The 18,149-nt window shown below is 46.9% G+C and overlaps 1 protein-coding gene across 3 annotated transcripts; it reads right to left on the bottom strand.

Moving 5' to 3' along the window:
* Nucleotides 1–6,086: 6,086 nt before the first annotated feature.
* On the bottom strand, nucleotides 6,087–17,352 carry LOC119316880 (transcription termination factor MTEF1, chloroplastic-like). Of its 3 annotated transcripts, none has more exons than XM_037591262.1 (3): nucleotides 16,461–17,352; nucleotides 15,398–15,441; nucleotides 6,087–6,313 (listed from the first exon to the last, which is right to left on the bottom strand). In XM_037591262.1, the coding sequence occupies exon 1, from the start codon at nucleotides 17,320–17,322 to the stop codon at nucleotides 16,480–16,482; it is 843 nt and encodes a 280-aa protein (XP_037447159.1). In that variant the 5' UTR covers nucleotides 17,323–17,352; the 3' UTR covers nucleotides 6,087–6,313; nucleotides 15,398–15,441; nucleotides 16,461–16,479. The 3 variants fall into 3 exon arrangements, with proteins under 3 accessions (XP_037447159.1, XP_037447158.1, XP_037447160.1); XM_037591261.1 differs by having other exon boundaries at nucleotides 6,087–6,319; XM_037591263.1 differs by lacking the exon at nucleotides 6,087–6,313 and adding an exon at nucleotides 13,852–14,059.
* Nucleotides 17,353–18,149: the final 797 nt, after the last annotated feature.

Genomic DNA, 18,149 nt, shown 5'->3' on the forward strand with positions numbered 1-18,149 from the left:
CGCCTCGCCTTCTTCGTCGGCCGCCGCGCCACCGCACCGTCTCGCGTCCCGCGCGCGCCTCCCCTCCGTCCATCGCCGTCCGGCGAGCTCCCGGGCCGGATCCCGTCTTCTCCGGCGTTCCCCAAGCTCCGGCCGGCCTCATCCTCGATGTCGGCGTCTTCTCCGGCATGGACTCCGGTGAGAACGGCGACAAACCTCGGGAGGCGTGCAGATCCAAATCCGATTAGGGTTGACTTTTGCCCTAGTTTACAGTAATTTTTGCATACTTCATCGCATCATAACTCATCATCTGTGGCTCCGTTTTGGGCGTGTAGTATATCAAATTGTTCGTCTCGATGAGTACTTCATTTCATTCCATTGCACCATGTTCATTTGAGCTCATCTTGATACCCTAAATGTTGTTGCAAGAGTGCTATGCAATGTTAGTTTCAGTTTTTTAGCAGAGATTGGACATTTGTCATTTTTACCATGTTTAATGTGTGCCTCCTATGATTTTGAGCCCTACATGTGTTTTGAAGTATGTCATGCCATCTTTACAGGGGTGTATGCCATGTATTTTTGTGATCTTTGTGGTGACTAGCACAAGCATGCAAAGTAGCTCTCGTCATGTTGCTGATTTCAGGGACTTAGAAATCTTCTAAGTCATTTCCCTGATTATATTTTTATGCCATGTATTCTTGTTGCTAGAGAGTGATCCATGACACTTTTGAGCATGCTCAGTAAGGATGTTTTGGAGATATTGTTATTCTCTATTCATCCATGTCTTTGTTTGCAATTATGGAGCATCCTAGCATGACTCAATTGAGCTCTACTTTTGCTATAAAATATTCCTGGCAGATTGTTTACATGTTATGCAATTTTGCCGAGGTTGTTGTAGTTGATCCTTGCATGCTATGAGGTTGTTCTTGCCATGTTTAACTTCTATGCCATGTATACTTGCTAGGTGTATGCTTAGTTTGTCATGCAATGCCTTGTGGTGAGTGCATCGAGCTCGCAAACATGCCTACGTGAATCTGTTTTGCCATGTTTCAGTTTTCTTCTAAGTCTGAATCTGTTAACGAAAATTGCTATGTTCACATGGTTGCCATTGTATTTTCTGATCCATCTTGGTTTATGGTCAGTAAGGGACTTTTGTTGTATGCTTTGAATAGCTTCATGCCATGCCTTGCTTTGCCATGATATGTTCCTGTAGCATGTTGTTATCGTGCTCTAAACATTGCTTCCTGATGTTAAATTCCTGACATGTTATTTTCACTAAGTCTGTAACCTGTTATCTTTTGCACTTTTGCCATGCTTGTTTGAACCTGCTATTGTGTGAATTAGCCGTAGCTCAGTGTTCATATTTTGTCAAGCATCTTGAGTGGATCCCTGCCATTTGATTTGTTGTTATGTTAGAGTGCAGTAGCTTGTTGTTCTGGATGCATTTAGATGGCCTCGTGTTGTTAATCACAGTTTTGTGCCATTATTGTTTTGCTTGCCATTTGCAAACCGTGCATCCGATTCTGGTGATCTTCGTATCGATTTTGACCGAAATCAACTCATCTTTCTAGCGGCACTCTTGATTTTCCAAGTTGAGGCCTGATTCAATCTTTCCTTTCCGAAGCACGCATATGCATTGCATATCACATCCCGCATATCATGCCATGTTTTGCATCATGTTGCTTGCGCATTGCACCATGGTTGATCGTGGTTCCCTTTGCTTGTGTTCTTGCTTTGGGTAGAGCCGGGAGACGAGTACGTGAACGAGGAGCCCGTTGAGTACGCTTACGAGGATCAAGCTAACGTCAACTCGGAGAACTTTGCAAGCAGGATGACCATACCCTCGAAATCACTTCTATCTTTGCTTGCTAGATGCTCGCTCCTTTGCTATACCTATGCTACGATACCTACCACTTTATTATCATGCCTCCCATATTGCCATGTCAAACCTCTAACCCACCTTGTCCTAGCAAACCATTGTTTGGCTATGTTACCGATTTGCTCAGCCCCTCTTATAGCATTGCTAGTTGCAGGTGAAGATTGGAGATTGTTCCTTGTTGGAACATGTTTATTGTTGGGATATCACTATTATATCTTGTTTACCTTAATGCATATATATACTTGGTAAAGGGTGGAAGGCTCAGCCTTATGCCTGGTGTTTTGTTCCACTCTTGCCACCCTAGTTTCCGTCATACCGGTGTTATGTTCCTTGATTTTGCGTTCCTTGCACGGTTGGGTTATAATGGGAACCCCTTGACAGTTCGCCTTGAATAAAACTCCTCCAGCAAGGCCCAACCTTGGTTTTACCATTTGCCACCTAGCCTTTTTCCCTTGGGTTTCGCAGACTCAAGGGTCATCTTTATTTTAAACCCCCGGGCCAGTGCTCCTCTGAGTGTTGGTCCAACCTAGAGCACCGTGCGGGGCCGTCCCTTGGCAACTTGGGTTATGTTGGCTCCCGTACGCTTAGCTTATCCGGTGTACCCTGAGAACGAGATATGTGCAGCTCCTATCGGGATTTGTCGACACAGCGGGTGGTCTTCCTGGACTTGTTTTACCATTGTTGAGGTGTCTTGTAACCGGGATTCCGAGTCTGATTGGGTTGTCTTGGGAGAAGGAATATCCTTCGTTGACCATGAGAGCTTGTGATGGGCTAAGTTGGGACACTCCTGCAGGGATTTGAATTTTCGAAAGCCGTGCCCGCGGTTATGGGCAGATAGGAATTTGTTAATGTCTGTTTGTATAAAACCTGAAACTTAACTTAATTAAAATGAATCAATAGCGTGTGTAGCCGTGATGGTCTCTTTTCGGCGGAGTCCGGAAGAGAACACGGTCTCGTGTTATGCTTGAACGTAGGTTGTTCTAGGATCACTTCTTGATCATAGATTCTCGAACATGCTTTGCCTTCTCTTCTCGCTCTCATTTGCGTATGTTAGCCACCATATATGCTAGTGCTTGCTGCAGCTCCACCTCATACCTTTTCCCCTACCTATAAGCTTAAATAGTCTTGATCGCGAGGGTGTGAGATTGCTGAGTCCCCATGACTCACAGATTACTTCCAAAACCAGATGCAGGGACCGATGATACCATTCCAGAAGATGCGACTGAGATCAAGTGGGAGTTCGATGAGGACTCACGATGTTCTACGTTTCCTTTCCAGACGATCAGTAGTGGAGCCCAATTGGGGCGATCGGGGACATTATGCATTTGGGGTTGTCTTATTTTGGTTCCGTAGTCGGACCTTGATTGTATCTGGGTGATTGTAATGATATTTTTATGCTATTGTGTGACGTGGCGATTGTAAGCCAACTATGTACCTCTTTTCTTATTCAGTACATGGGATGTGTAAAGATTACCCCTCTTGCGACATTGCCTTCAATGCGGTTATGCCTCTAAGTCGTGCTCTGACACATGGGAGATATAGCCGCATCGAGGGTGTTACATAACACCACCTCAAAAGCTAAGGGAGAATGGATTGAACTTTGAAATGCAAGATGAAGAATACTTGAGCTCCTCTGAAAAGAATCTCGATGAACACTTCGAGAAGGAATTAAATCATTGATGAACCATCATGTAGAGCCTCCATGAAGAACTCCTGTAATAAAAGGATGGTAACAAGAAAAAGAAGTTGAAAACACAAGGTGAATCCTTGCAATGATTTAGATGAATCTTCGCCATGATATAACCGAGAAAAACTTGGAACTCCGGAAAGAAAGATGAACAAATGAACTCAAGAATTTTGATGAACCTCCGGAATACGGAATTAATCATTTGGGTGAAACAAGAATATGAATTATGTTATGCGTATCCTTCACGAGTTTAAATTGATGACAAGCAACCGATTTGGCATACTACTTATTCTCGTAAAAAAGGATAGACATAGCGCAAACTTGAGAAAGGTCTTCAACGAACCACCGGTAGGAATGGAAGAACGAATGAATCTGTATGATAACGAAGGAAGAGGAACTCTTGAATGAACCACCGTAAGAATTGAACAAGAAAGTAGAAAAATCAAAATTCACCGGGAAGAATTGGAAAATGAATGAAGATACTTGCTAGGATTTAGATACATGAGAACGAAGAGATCATGAACTGATTAGAGGATATTTGAACGATGCACCGGTAAGATTTGGAGAACGGGAGCTAAAAGCTGGAATGAATAATTCTGAAGATGATGGGCTATGGAATCTAAAAGACTCTTGAATTGCTCCGTATGAGTGAAAATAAATTCTCACAATCGAAATAATTATGAGAGGATGGCAGCAAGCTTGAACTACGCATCTCTAAGAGAACGGATAAGATTTGGAGGAAAAACTCTTCTTCGGTCTTCAAGTGTTGAGAATGACGATGAGAAACACCACCATGAATTGATGAGACACTCCGTAATGAAGAATGGAAAGGTTGAACCAACGACGAAAAGAATGTGAAAGATCTTGGAGAAGGCATTTGACCGATGATAACTCATTCTCACGTCAAACTTGGAAAAGAATTTGAGAGTAACTCCGGGAAGATTAGAAGAGTCAGGTAAGATCCTGAGAAAAGACCTGTGGGTTAGGACCCACTCAAAAGATACACCGTTGAACGATTTTAAAAGAGAGATTGCACCGGTTGAGTTAAATGGCTTGAATAAGGTAAGACCTCGAAATAGCTTGAAAGGATTACGAATAGAAACTTGAATCTTCTAGGATATCTTCAGCACTCCGGATAAACATGAATAACAAGAGGTGGATGATTAAGAAGTGCACCGGCATGAGAAAACATTTAAAACGAGGAAAGTAATATGATCAACAAAGTTTGAATTGAATCCACCAGAGAAGAAAAAGAATGAAGAATTATAGACTCGAAGCTTCCTTAGTATCTTCCTGAGAATCACCGAATAAGAACATTGAAGCAAAAGAATGAAGAGACTTTGTGTGAATAAAATGGATAGTTGATTTGAATATCTCTGAGTACTTGAAAAAAGGTGGGAGGGCGGGAAAACAAAAAAACTTGGGGACGGATGAAACAAACACCGTTGAGAAAACTTAGAGTTGATCTTGCGGATGTTGAAAATGATCGGATCCACTAGAACAGAAGCACATCGGTTGGAAAAGAATTGGTATGATAATCTCGATAAACAAGAAGGATTAGAATCCACATAGAAATATGAGGACATCGCTTAAGGAAGGTATGGAATCAACACTTAACTTCAAAGCAACTCGAATACCACAACTGAAAACAAAACAAAGGATTGGCTTGCAAAATAAGCCGGAAACAAACATATGATAGATCCCATATCATATCTTGTGTCTGTTGGAAAGATTATTCTAGGAGCTACTTGAATTCCCACTTATAAACTCCCGAAACTTTCTAGTTATGCAATCAGGTGTTGGGGATACAGGAGAAGCATAATATCTCACCCAAACTAACAATCCATACATCCAGCTGTATCCATCCTTCAACACATAACCAAGAAACCTTCGGAAATCATGTACATCAACCTTCAAAAAGCATCCGTTATACGAGTTATGGCAATATTCTCCCGAACTCCCGCCTCAGTACTGGGTGGCGTCGAGGTTATCTCACCAACAACTGCATAAAAGAGATTTTCGATGTCGGCGAAACTCAGGTATTCCAGAACTGCAGCGATAAAATTGTGACGACAACACCTCGGAGCTCAACTCCTCGGGACACTGCCACAACCCCTAAATGTCAGGAGGCACGAAGAACAATGTTCTCGTCACAAGACTATCGGAACGATTCCAAGATACCCGCGTGATCCTAAGAAAAAAATCGTGAAATTTGAGGAGAGAAAAGTCAAAACTTCTACGTCAGGAGGCCTCACCAGAGCGATGAAGGGACTAAGGAGTAAAAAGAATCCTACTCTCCAATATATATAATCCTAAGACTCAAAACATTTTGTTCTAGACTCAACAACGTCAACGATTCGAAGTAAGGGGCTCCTAAGTCGGGGATGGCTCTGATTACCAACTTGTAACACCCACAATGCGGCTATATCTCCCACGTGTCGGGGCACGACTTAGAGGCATTGCCGCATGGTAGTTTTGTCGCAAGAGGGGTAATCTTCGCACAATCTCATATATTGAATAAGAAAGGGATAAAGAGTCGGCTTACAATCACCACACCGTACATAAATAATCCATACATCATCCAAATTACAATCGAAGGTCCGACTACAGAACCAAAATAAAGAAAGACAACCACAAATGCTAGATCCACGATCATCCCAACGGGGCTCCACTACTGATCATTCAGAAAAGAAACATAGCAACGAAAAGATCTTCATCGAGCTCCCACTTGAGCTCGGTTGCGTCACCTGTACTGGTATCATCGGCACCTGCAACTGTTTGGAAGTATCTGTGAGCCACGAGGACTCAGCAATCTCACACCCGCGAGATCAAGACTATTTAAGCTTATGGGTAGGATAGAGTAATGAGGTGGAGCTACAGCAAGCACTAAGCATATATGGTGGCTAACATACGAAAATAAGAGCGAGAAGAGAAGCAACGCGGCGGTCGAGAAGCCAGAAGTGATCCTGAAACTACTTACGTTCAATCATAACACAAGACCGTGTTCACTTCCCGGACTCCACCGAGAAAAGACCATCGCGACTACACACGCGGTTGATGCATTTTAATTAAGTCAAGTGTCAAGTTCTCTACAACCGGATATTAACAAATTCCCATCTACCACATAACCGTGGGCACGGCTCTCGAAAGTTTATACCCTGCAAGGGTGTCCCAACTTAGCCCATCACAAGCTCTCACGGTCAACGAAGGATATTCCTTCTTTCGAGAAGACCCGATCAGTCTTGAAATCCCGATTACAAGACATTTCGACAATGGTAAAACAAGACCAGCAAAGCCACCCGATATGCTGACAATCCCGATAGAAGTCGCACGTATCTCGTTCTCAGGGCAACACCAGATGAGACAAGCTACGAGTAAAACCAGACCTCGAGTTTCCCCGAGATGGCCCCGCAGGCGGCTCGGTTTGGACCAACACTTAGAGAAGCACTGGCCCGGGGGTGTTAAAATAAAGATGACCCTCGGGTTGGCCAACCCAAGGGAAGGGTAATAGGTGGTTAGGAAAATGTAAAACCAAGGTTGGGCCTTGTTGCAGGAGTTTTATTCAAAGCGAACTGTCAAGGGGTTACCATAACACCCAACCGCGTAAGAAATGCAAAATCAAGGAACATAACACCGGTATGACGGAAACTAGGGCGGCAAGAGTGGAACAAAACACCAGGCATAAGGCCGAGCCTTCCACCCTTTACCAAGTATATAGATGCATTAATTAAATAAGAGATATTACAACATATTTATGTCCCAACATGGAACAAACTTCAGCTTCACCTGCAACTAACAATGCTATAAGAGGGGCTGAGCAAAAGCGGTAACATAACCAAACAATGATTTGCTAGGAAGGTGGGTTAGAGGCTTGACATGGCAATATGGGAGGCATGATATAACAGGTGGTAGGTAGCGCGACATAGTGATAGAACGAACAACTAGCAAGCAAAAATAAAAGTGATTTCGAGGGTATGGTCATCTTGCCTAAGATCCCGCAAGGAAGAAGAACGAGTCCATGAAGAAGACAAACGGACGAAGTCGAACGATTCCTCACAAACACGACGTTATCGGAACTAATCCAAAGAAGCAACACCGGAAAGAAGCAAACAATATAGTAAACAACCATCACATAAGCATGGCATGATGCACAACCAAGTATGATGCATGTCCAATTTAATGAAGCATGGCATGGCAAAGTGCACAAATAATACTACAAATTAAGTGGAGCTCAATATGCAATGAGTTGCATATTGACGAAACACCACAACAATTATTTAGTTCTCCCTCGTTTAAGTACTCAACAAAATTAAATGTTGGTTAGCATGGCAAGGGGTGAAACATAATAAAACTATACTATCTAAGCAATTTAAATGAGGCCGGAACAACAAGCAACAAGTCCGGAAAAATCCTCATGTGCAATTTATGGATTTGGTACTGTTCTGCCTAAACCATATTTTAGAGTTGTTAAACATGCAGGATGAGTGCACCATGTTAAACTAGGCATTTTTCTACCCCATTTACATATAAAGTTTATTTAAAATGGAGCTACGGTTATTTAGTTATGAATTAAATCATTTTAGCAAGTTATTTAAGCAAATTTAAACAAACAGCATTTTAAACATTTTAAACATGGATGAAAGTGACATGTTATGAAACTAGATGAATTTATAAGCATTTTTCATGTTTACAACATTTTAATCCGATGAACGGATAGTGAGTTATTATATGCATGAACTCTGGGGACTTTTTTGTAAAACGGCGTCCTCTGGAATAATTAGGAAATTCGCAGACGTGAACAAAACTAAACAGGCCGAAACTTGAACTGGCCCAACAGGTGGAAAAAAGGAGGGGCGCTGGAGCTGGCCTCACCATGGGCCTTCGCCCGTTCGGTGCAGGAGCTGGCTCGAGTTTTGAAGCCCACGCAACTGATGTGTGCACGGCTTGGTGCGGTTTGGTCAATGCGAGGCGGCAGCGCTCGCTCGAGGAGTAGAGGAACAGGGGCACGGCAATGACGCTCCAGCTTGGCTCAGGCGGCAGGGAGCGGAGTGGTGGCAAGCTGGGGAGGTCCATGGAGGCGCGGCGGGGCTGACGGAGGCTGGCCAGACCTGGCCGTTCCGAGGTCAGGCGGAGGAGCTTGCCTCCTGCAGGAGCAAGGCAACGGCGACGCTGCTCCTGCGGCTTGGACGGGCGGCCTGCGGCAGTTTGCGGGAGACGACGACGGGGAGGCGCAGAGGACGCGAGGAGGTCGCACGGTAGGCCGGCGAGGCACGGGAACTTGGCGCGGCAGCGGCGAAGGCGAGGGCAACCGGATCCCGGGGCGGAGGAAGCAGAGGACGAAGGCGGAATTGGCGCGAGGTCCTGGCGACGGGGCGTGATGCAGGGAAGGCAGACGAGGTGGACTTGGTGGCGACAGCGCTTCGGGCGAACTCCGTTCGTTCCATGGCAGAGAAGAAAAAGAATGAGAGAGAGAGAGATCAAGATGTGAGAGGAGGAGAAAGGCAAAACGGGAGGAAGGAAGGGAGAGGGAGACAACGAGGGGTCCTGATGGCTGCTGCTGCACGCCAGCAACGGCTGGCGCCTGGCGATGGTCGGACATGGCGGTGGGGCGGCCATGGGAGGATCTTGGCGGCACGGGGCTTCGCGGCTGCGCTCCGGTGGTGGTTGGCGTGAGGAGCATCGGGGAGCTTGGGCGCTGGTGCGGGAGTAGAGGTGCTCGGTGGGGATTGGTCGGCTGGGGAAAACGAGGAAGGAAGAAGGCGCAAGTTGGTGGGTTTTGGATCAGGAGGAGATTGGTGGGATGGGGATCGAGGGGAGACGACTGGCCTGTGGGTGACTACGAGATGGATCTGGTAAGATCACAAGGTGGAAGGAGAGACCCGGTGGAGTGGCGGCGCGGATTGGACAGGGGTGGATCCCTAGAAATTAGGTTTTGGTCTGATTTGGAAAGAGGTGGACTATTTATAGGGACAAAAAAAGTAGGTTTGGACCCTCCGATCGAAATTGGACGGTCGAGAATAAATAGGTTTGGAAGTCCAATTAAGAAAAAAAAGAGATGTTTTATAGATGTTTAGGGATGATCCAGACACAACGGTAGCGACAGTCCGGGGCGGGTTCGAGACAGCTTTCAGACGCGCGAGGGGGTCGATGCACTGTGCAAAGAGGGTTTGACGGACAAGGTCAAGTGTGTGGTTGGACTGAGAAGAAAGAGGAGGAAAGCAACCCGGCAACCGTTTCTGGAGACCGGAAACGTCCGATGTTTGACCGACTATAATGCCGCTATAGTTATCCATTGGGGCATCAAACGGTCTCCGAATGCAATGAAATCTGGCAAGCGGTCTACTGACAATCTAACAACACTGCATGCCAACTTTCATCCCATTCCGAGAATATTTTCTGGCCAGTTATAAAATAATATTTCGGACGTCGGCGGGCGCGTGCAAGTGTCTGGGCTCAGAACGGACAAGGGACGGAACTGGGGAACCGGACAGATGCAAGTTTCGAAAAACATGATGATGCAATACACATGATGACATGGCAAGATGCAACACACAAGAAAATGACAAGGCAACAACAGCGAATAACTAGAAGACACCTGGCGCAACGGTCTCGGAGCGTTACAATTATTGACTCTAGTGCAAGTGGGAGTTTGTAAGAAATATGCCCTAGAGGCAATAATGAATGTTATCATTTATTTTCATGTTCGTGATTATGTTTATATTCCATGCTATAACTTCAATGGTCCTTGAGTTCGTATATCCATGAAGTCTAAGAGAAAAATTCATATGCACATGTGGAATAATAAATGGTAAAATGTATTCTCAGTCATTCATCTAAGACTAGCTCAAGTGTTGCATCATGATTATGTTTTCCTGATTATAGGCATGTCTATACCGGTAACTTTGTGGATACAATCTTAGAAGAACACTTGTGTTGACTCGACCCAATTGATTGTTATGCTATGAGATACATTTATCACAAGTTGATGGTAAATAACACATGGAAAGTTAACGTTTGCATAATTTCTTAGATCATGAGAGTATCAAGTTTTTTCATGCTTGCTTCATGAAGTTTAGGGTTCGTTAAACGTCATCGTAACAGGGTGGCTATTACGGCGGCTTACAGTTTCATGGAAAAGTATGACAAGGGACTAGATAGCTCAAAACTGGGATTTGCTTCTCCAACGATAGAGATATTCTTTGGGACCTCTTAGTGCTAATGTATACATCATCGTCTGGCTAGACACGGTGTGATTTGATCACAGGGATGCCAGAACATCGGAAAAAAAAGATCAAAATTGGTAACGAGGAAACTGGCATAGTGAACATGTTGTTGATTCACCGGGATGCCAATAAATCTCACCTCAAATTTTTGTAACATATCAGGAAGCAACAAGAATATCATTCAGTAACTACATATTCACTCGAATATTTATTCTTGTGGGTACATGAGTCAATATGGATGTTTACGGTTCCGCTATTGATCATTGAACGGAAGGGGTTCAGATCATGTCCATGCTTCACTGAAACTACAGGGTCACACACTTAAGGGTCATCTATATGCCAAATATTAGACACAGAGTTCAAGAGAAAGTCACCGAAGAAGTTTCGAAGACACTAAAAATGTTTTAGGGATAAAATCAAAAGTGTTTGGGAGAAACCAAAAATTGTTTCATGAAAACCATCATACCTGAAATGTTTTGGTCAATGTGTTAAAAACTTCTTCGGTTTCTCCCAAACACCCTTTTTGGTTTTCATGAAACAATTTTTAATACCCTGTGATAACAAAGAGGTCGGAACAAACGTATCCCTTTGCTCGTTGGACTGGGGGGAGACACCCCGCATAGTGGACCTCCCAGCAGTCCGCACAGAGGCTGCATCATAAGTTCCCTCTCTCTGTTCGGACCCAGGGGCTGCTTCATCCTTACCGACCCCTGAGCACCAGGCTGCATCAAACTTAAGAGCATCTCCAGCCATTCGGCCCCTCAGGATATTAAAGAAGAACCATCTGGGGGCGAACTGGCGCATGCTTAACGCATGGGGCGATTGCATTCCCAGTCGACGCCCCGGACCAACGCGTGGGGGCAATTGCACTTCCAGTCACCACCAAAATCCGTGAAATCGGCGATGTTTCATTTACAAAATTGTACACATTCGGCGATCTGCACAAACTCGACGAAACTTCATTGAAATTTGTAAAAAAACAGATAAACATGCAAACTACGCCTACTACTACGCCAAACTACGCCTAGCCCTACTCGCCGCGGCCACCGCCGCCATCTACATGCCAAGAAGCCTGTAGAAACGGGTGTAGTCGTCGTCGTCGCGCGGTGGGGGGTTGGACGGCCCGGCCTCGTCCTCCTCGTCGCTGTCGAGGACGATGGCGCCACCCTCCTCGCGTCCGCGGCGACGGGCCTAGAGCTCCACGTATTCCCGGCGCTGGCGGAGCACCTGATCGCGGACGTAGTCCTCCCTTGCCCACTTGACGACGGCCGCGTCGTCGAAGGCGGCCATGTCCGCGTGCTCCGGATTCACGGGGAGCAGCCCCGGCTGGGGCTTCGGCCGGACCAGGCGGAGGGAGCGCGGGAAGGGGCGGGCACCCTCGTTGATGACGAGCGCGCCGCTACGGGTGCGGCGCCGGAGCGGCGTCTCCTCCGGCTCTGGGTTGACGGGCCGGAGCGCCGACGAGCCGGAGGAGAGCGAGCCGGAGCCCGACGACGAGGACGTCCCCGGCTCCATTCGCCGCGGCGTCCAGGAGCTGCCACGACGGCGAGAGAAGGATGGCCGCGGCGGGTACTCGAGGCGCGGCGTGTTGCCGGTCTCGATGTGGTCGAGGACGGCCTCGAGGGTGCGGCCGTGCACGCCCCACCATTCGCGCCGCCCGTCGGCATTGAGGCGTCCGCGGGGGATGATGTCGTTGGTGGAGGCGATCTGATCTTCACGCCGGCGTTCAAAGTACATCGTCCACAGCGTGTGGCTGTCGTCGGCGTACCTCGGCTCGTTCCGCTGCTCCTCCATCAGCGACGAGCGGATGCGGGTGATCTCAGCTCGTCGTGCCGCCCCTTCGGGCACCGGCGGCACCGGGACGTCGGCGGCGCTCAGCTTCCACGACCCCGGCACACACATGTCCGGGGGCGCCGGATACTCGGCCTTGTAGAGGAGGCGCACCTCCGACTCTTGGAGATGGCGGCGGCCGAAGCCGTTCGCCGCCGCGCCGTTGCCTGAGAACCTCTCAGCCATTTGCTCTTCGACGGGATAGGGGGGTCGGCTTTGCGTAGCGATGTGAGGCGAAGTGTGCAGCTGTGGCGTTCACCGGCGGGGATCGGCTTTTATAGCCACAGCCGGGCGGCGAGAGCCTGCATGCCGAGCGACGCGTGGCAGCAGCTGGCGGGACGCGCGTCGGTGCCACCTTCACTACACCGCCCGTGAGGCATCAATGGAGGCTGACCGACGCGACAGTGCGACAGCCTTGGCATTCATTCTCGCAGGAACCGAGGCGCTGAGGACGAAGCGGCGTCTCGCTGACGCAGCGGGCCCATCACCATTCACGCCAAAAACGCGTTCCTCGGCGTCCCGAGGCGTCCCCCAGTGCGCCGGGTTCGGCCTGGGTCCGCCGGCGCCAGTTTCGGCCCAAATTGACGAAAAACAAGCTCCTAGGGACACGACTGGTCTGATTTTCGCCCGCCGGCACCGAAAAAATACCTAAGAAGGGCCTGTTGGAAACGCGGCTCTAAGAACACATACCAATGGTCCCTCCAGGGGGAGTAACCAAATGAAAAGCCGGAGGCGGAATAACTTCTGATCTGCCCGTACCCCAATAAAAAATAATAGAAAACAATAAGACCTCAGGTTGTGAAAACACCCTTCTACGGTTCTACCAGCCAATGAACGGGCATCCCCTACAGACTGTCCACCACACGTGTACCAACGGCCCCATGGCCCACAACCATACGACGATGGCAACGACGAGGAGTAGGCTCAGCTAGGCGAAAGCCTAAGCTTGGAGAGATTCATTTCCCTCACACTAGTCACAATGGCAGTAACTTAACTAGTAACATCACACATTTCAATACAAAAATGCTTATGTGGCAACTAATTAATAAAGAGAAAGAGGTTTGTGGTAACTTAGCTAGTTATTGTAACATCACACATTTGAAAACATAATGAGTCTATAGTCTAATAAATAAATTCTTTTATGATACCACTCATATGTTCAGAGGCGGAGCTAGACTTATTCAAGGGTATGCAATGCATACCCAACAATTTTGGCAAAAGGGAATCAGTATATATGTCCATACATACATATATATGCATGATAGCAGTCTTTTCACGTGTAGAACTCAGGAAAAAACGAAATGCATAGCCATCCCGTACCCTCCCGCTTCATTCTTACCCGTCTGGGCCTAAGTATTAGCTTGGGCTGCTATCGGATCAATATACCAGCCCTGCCTCTTGAACTCCTGCTATATCCCAATATCTCGCCTTGTCCTCAACAAGCATGGCGCATGCAGCACACTCCACATCAACAACGCAACATACCGTAATTATGTGAGCTTTTCATCTGGATTTCTTATTTTTGAGAACATAGAATGATCTTTAATATATTGATTGATTTTCTTTCAGAATAATTTTATTAGCTAATTCATTGTAGTCTGTTGCATTCAATCGGATTTAAGCACCAATTTGCATTTGTTCAGTTAACACTTGAGAGAGGAGCTAAATTGACTTGGCAGTTGGCAGTGATATTGGAATTGTAGACTATAGTGTTAAACTATATTTTTCTCATTATTTTCAAAATGCCACTAGACTGTTCGAGATTGTTTCTGGAAAGACAATTTATAGTTCATCATGGACATCGTGAACTTTCATGCCATATTATTATATGATACAAAAAAAATATAGCTTCGCATACCCATGTAAAAAATCCTGGCTCCGCCACTGCATATGTTACTACCCACTATGGAGGTAGTAACATAAACTAGTAATATCGGCAAGTTACTACTCTATGTTACTCCCCACTGTGAGTAGTCTCAATTATCCTTGCATTCATATTTTGTTTTTCTTCTTTTGATTCATTTTCTTTTCGTTTGCATGTTTATTTTCAGTTCGCATAATAAAAGTGAAAGTAGACTTTTAGTTTGCTTTTGTAAGTTTTCAGTATTGGTTGTGGCTAGTGATTGAAAATGGGAAGAACGGATGGAAGCGTGACTTGAGAGAAAGAGCAGAATCAGCGTAAGGCCCTGTTTGGATTAGCGTTTCTGCTCGTTTTCTGGCCGGTATAAGATACGGACCTCCTCCGGTTCGTTTTCATTTCAGGCTGATCTTAACTGTTGACCTGTAACTTACACCTGTAGAATAAATACACGCGTATAAAATTACCCCCATTCCAAGCGGTGCCTAAGTAGTATAACATATCCATTTTCACTTTTCTCACAAATATAACTAACATAATATTTTTATTTGGATTGTTGCACCTAAGTCCGCTCCTTATGCTAGTAGAATAACATATAGTTCTATTTTACGTTGCAAGTCTGGTTAGTGTAACTTTGATGCATAGCTTCACATTGATTTTATTTTATTTTAAGAAAAAGAAGGGAGAGAAAGCAATGTTTTGAAAGAAAACTTGGGTGTAAAAACTTCTGAAGAGAACTAGCATGTGAAGCACTCAACTCAAGAACAGCTTATTTCGATTGACTCGATAATATTTTCGGATAGAATTGTCTAGAGGCATAGAAGTTAATAGTGATTGAGATTCTTGCATGCCAAAATTTGTCTCCCCAAGTGCAAAATGTTGCTTTATCCGCATTACTGACATGTATGCTAAATATTGATTTATGTGTGTTAATGCGTTACCTTATCTCGCCTCCCAGGAATTTTCAAAAGAGTAGTCCCATCTCCTATGCAAAGCGAAGTCAGATATATAAGCATAAGAGACATTAAGCCTAACAACAAATAACCTTAGTCACAACTAAGCATGGATGATTTGTTCTAACAACAAACCAAGCATGGATTATTATTTTTAACAACAAACTAAGCATGGATTATTATTTCTAACAACAAACATGGATGGGCCATAAAAGAGTAGGTTAACTAACAAACATAATCTAGCATTCCACATTTAGGTTTTCCAATTATGCAATGCCAAAAGTGAACCAAACAACAGTTCAGTTTACATCATCCCATGGAAACACCTACTTCCTTCGATCCAAAACCTAGCTCTTTTAGGAGAGGACAGGGTCTTCAATATGGTGATTGGACCAATAATTTTTGCAAAAGGTGTTTATGTCACGTACAAAAAAATTACATTATAAACTACTCCCTCGGTTCGGAATTACTTGTCTTGGAAATGGATGTATCTAGAACTAAAATATGTCTAGATACATCCATTTCTGCGACAAGTAATTCCGAACGGAGGGAGTACATGTCAGACAAATCTAGAAATATCAGCTGATGTTACAGATGCTGGTAGTTCTACCTTTATAGATGGTCAGACTTAGAAATGTTTGACTAGTAAAATTCTACTCCCTCTGTCCCATAATGTAAGATGTTTTTTGACACTAAACATCGGGACGGAGGGAATAGAAGACTTACATTTTAGATTAGTAGTAGTACATAAAGACAGACAGCTATCACTAAACTCTTCGGGTTGATCACCACTAACCTAAACATAGGTTCCACACCTCCACCATAGAACCAAAACTGCCCACCTCTCAAACAGCTCATGCCTCGGACCTATCCTTCCTCCAAAGATTACCAAATCCATTGCGAGCTATCCTCCAAAGTAACACACCAGCTCAATTTATGTTGAGCTACCTTTGAAGGCATTTGGCACATTAGAGGCTAAAATTCTTAATTGGATTCAAACTCAATGCACCACAATTATCGAAACCAGATGCAGTGCAGCAACCACACATACCCTCCTTCTGAGTGCAGGTTCACATCCTCTGCATATTGCCCGACAGCGTTGCATCTAAGATCCGCTCCTTGAACTCATCATCGCTGCTCTTGAGCATTTCCTTTAGTGACATATCAACGCCCCTCAGCCTCAATGCTTCGTGCCTCGGCATGATCCTCCCCTCCAAGCTGAACGCGAAGTAGTGTGGGAACTCGGTGAGCTCCGCGGCTGGGTCCATGCTCATGCCGTCGGCGAGGAACTTGAGCTTGGGCGTGAGGTTGGTCTCGATACCATAGGAGAGAATGGCGGGGGCGCGGCGAATAATGGTGCAGATGGCGCGGTCTGGGAGCCCCGTGGCTTTGCCAAGGAAGAGGAGCTTGGGGAGGAGTGTGCGGTCGACGGAGAAAGCGAGGAGCAGGGCAGCAGCGAGCGGAAGGGGTCTCCGTCGCAGGGAAACGCGGTGGCGAAGGAAGTAAAGCGCGGGGCGGAGGGTGTCCGGGATGGACGCGGCGAGGAGGCGAGGGGAACGGACCACCGCGGCGCGGAGGAGAGGAGGGGGTAGCGGCGCGGCGGCGGAGAGGAAGCGGAGGGACTCCTCAGGAGGAGAGGTGAGGAGCGACGGGAATGCCGAGAAGACGCGGGAGGCGTCGCCGGCGGAGAGTCCGTGTGAGAGGAGGAGGCGGAGGGAGGCATGGAGAAGCGCGAGCGGCGCGGAGCGGAGCTCAGGATGAAGGGCGAGGAGCGGGAACGGGTCGAGATGGAGCTCGGCCGAGAGGAAGTGGAGCTTGCGGCGGAACTCCATACCGCCGCCTCCGGCGAGGCGGGCGGGCAGGATTTGGGCGGGATGCGGAGGCGGAGGCGGGAGGCGCGTGTGGGCGAGCATCACGGGGCCAGAGTTTGGGTTTCTGGGAGGCGAGTTATCCACTGAGCTGGTGCGTTTCTTTCTATATTACTTTTGAGGTAGGTCCCCACTCCCCAGTGTGTGTGTGTGTTTTGAGGGGCTGCTGTGTTTGCTGGGCGCTGGTCGGCCGGCCCAAATATCGGCTGGCCGGCCCGTAGCCCTCCGGTTCACCTTGTAATAGCCGATAGATTAGAACTTGTCAGCAGCAAAGATGAGCGTTAAGATGGGATTCAAGCATTGGACCGGCCCAAGACACAACCTCGCCCCCGGCTTGGCTTACTGGGCCAGAATGGATCCATTAGCTTGTATTTAAACCTGTAAGCCATAAGAACGAGGTGGCGACGGCTAAACGGATAGGTGTTGCGTGTGTGGTGTGTGCTCCTGCGTGAGCTGCTTTCCTCCTTTTCCCCTCTCGCCTTCAAGCTTGTAGCTCTGATCCATGGCTGCGGCCTAATACAAACCCTAGACCTCACAATCTGGTATCAGAGCCGTCCTTCCCTTAGCCACCTTTCGCTCTAGATCTCCCTGGTCATCGCCACCACACCCGACTCGCTGACCGACGGCGAGCCGAAGCCATGGAGAAAATTTCTCCGGAGACGAAGGCGATTTACGATCTCCTCCGGGCCGATTTCGACGCCGCCCTGTCCAGGACCACGGCGGAGCGCAGCGAGGAGCTGTCGACGGTCTTCGCCAAGCTCGACTCCAAGTTGGACCTGCTCTCTGGCCGCATCGACGACGTCAAGCTGTCCATAGGGGTCGACCTGGACGAACTGCGAGGCGAGATCGGCGCTGATAGAGGGGCAGCTTCG

The sequence above is a fragment of the Triticum dicoccoides genome, chromosome 6A (genome assembly GCF_002162155.2).
Source record: "Triticum dicoccoides isolate Atlit2015 ecotype Zavitan chromosome 6A, WEW_v2.0, whole genome shotgun sequence".
Lineage (NCBI taxonomy): Eukaryota > Viridiplantae > Streptophyta > Magnoliopsida > Poales > Poaceae > Triticum > Triticum dicoccoides.

Excerpts from the sequence above, each read along its gene's own strand:
- LOC119316880 (XM_037591262.1), bottom strand. The coding sequence starts at position 17,322 with ATGCTCGCCCACACGCGCCTCCCGCCTCCGCCTCCGCATCCCGCCCAA.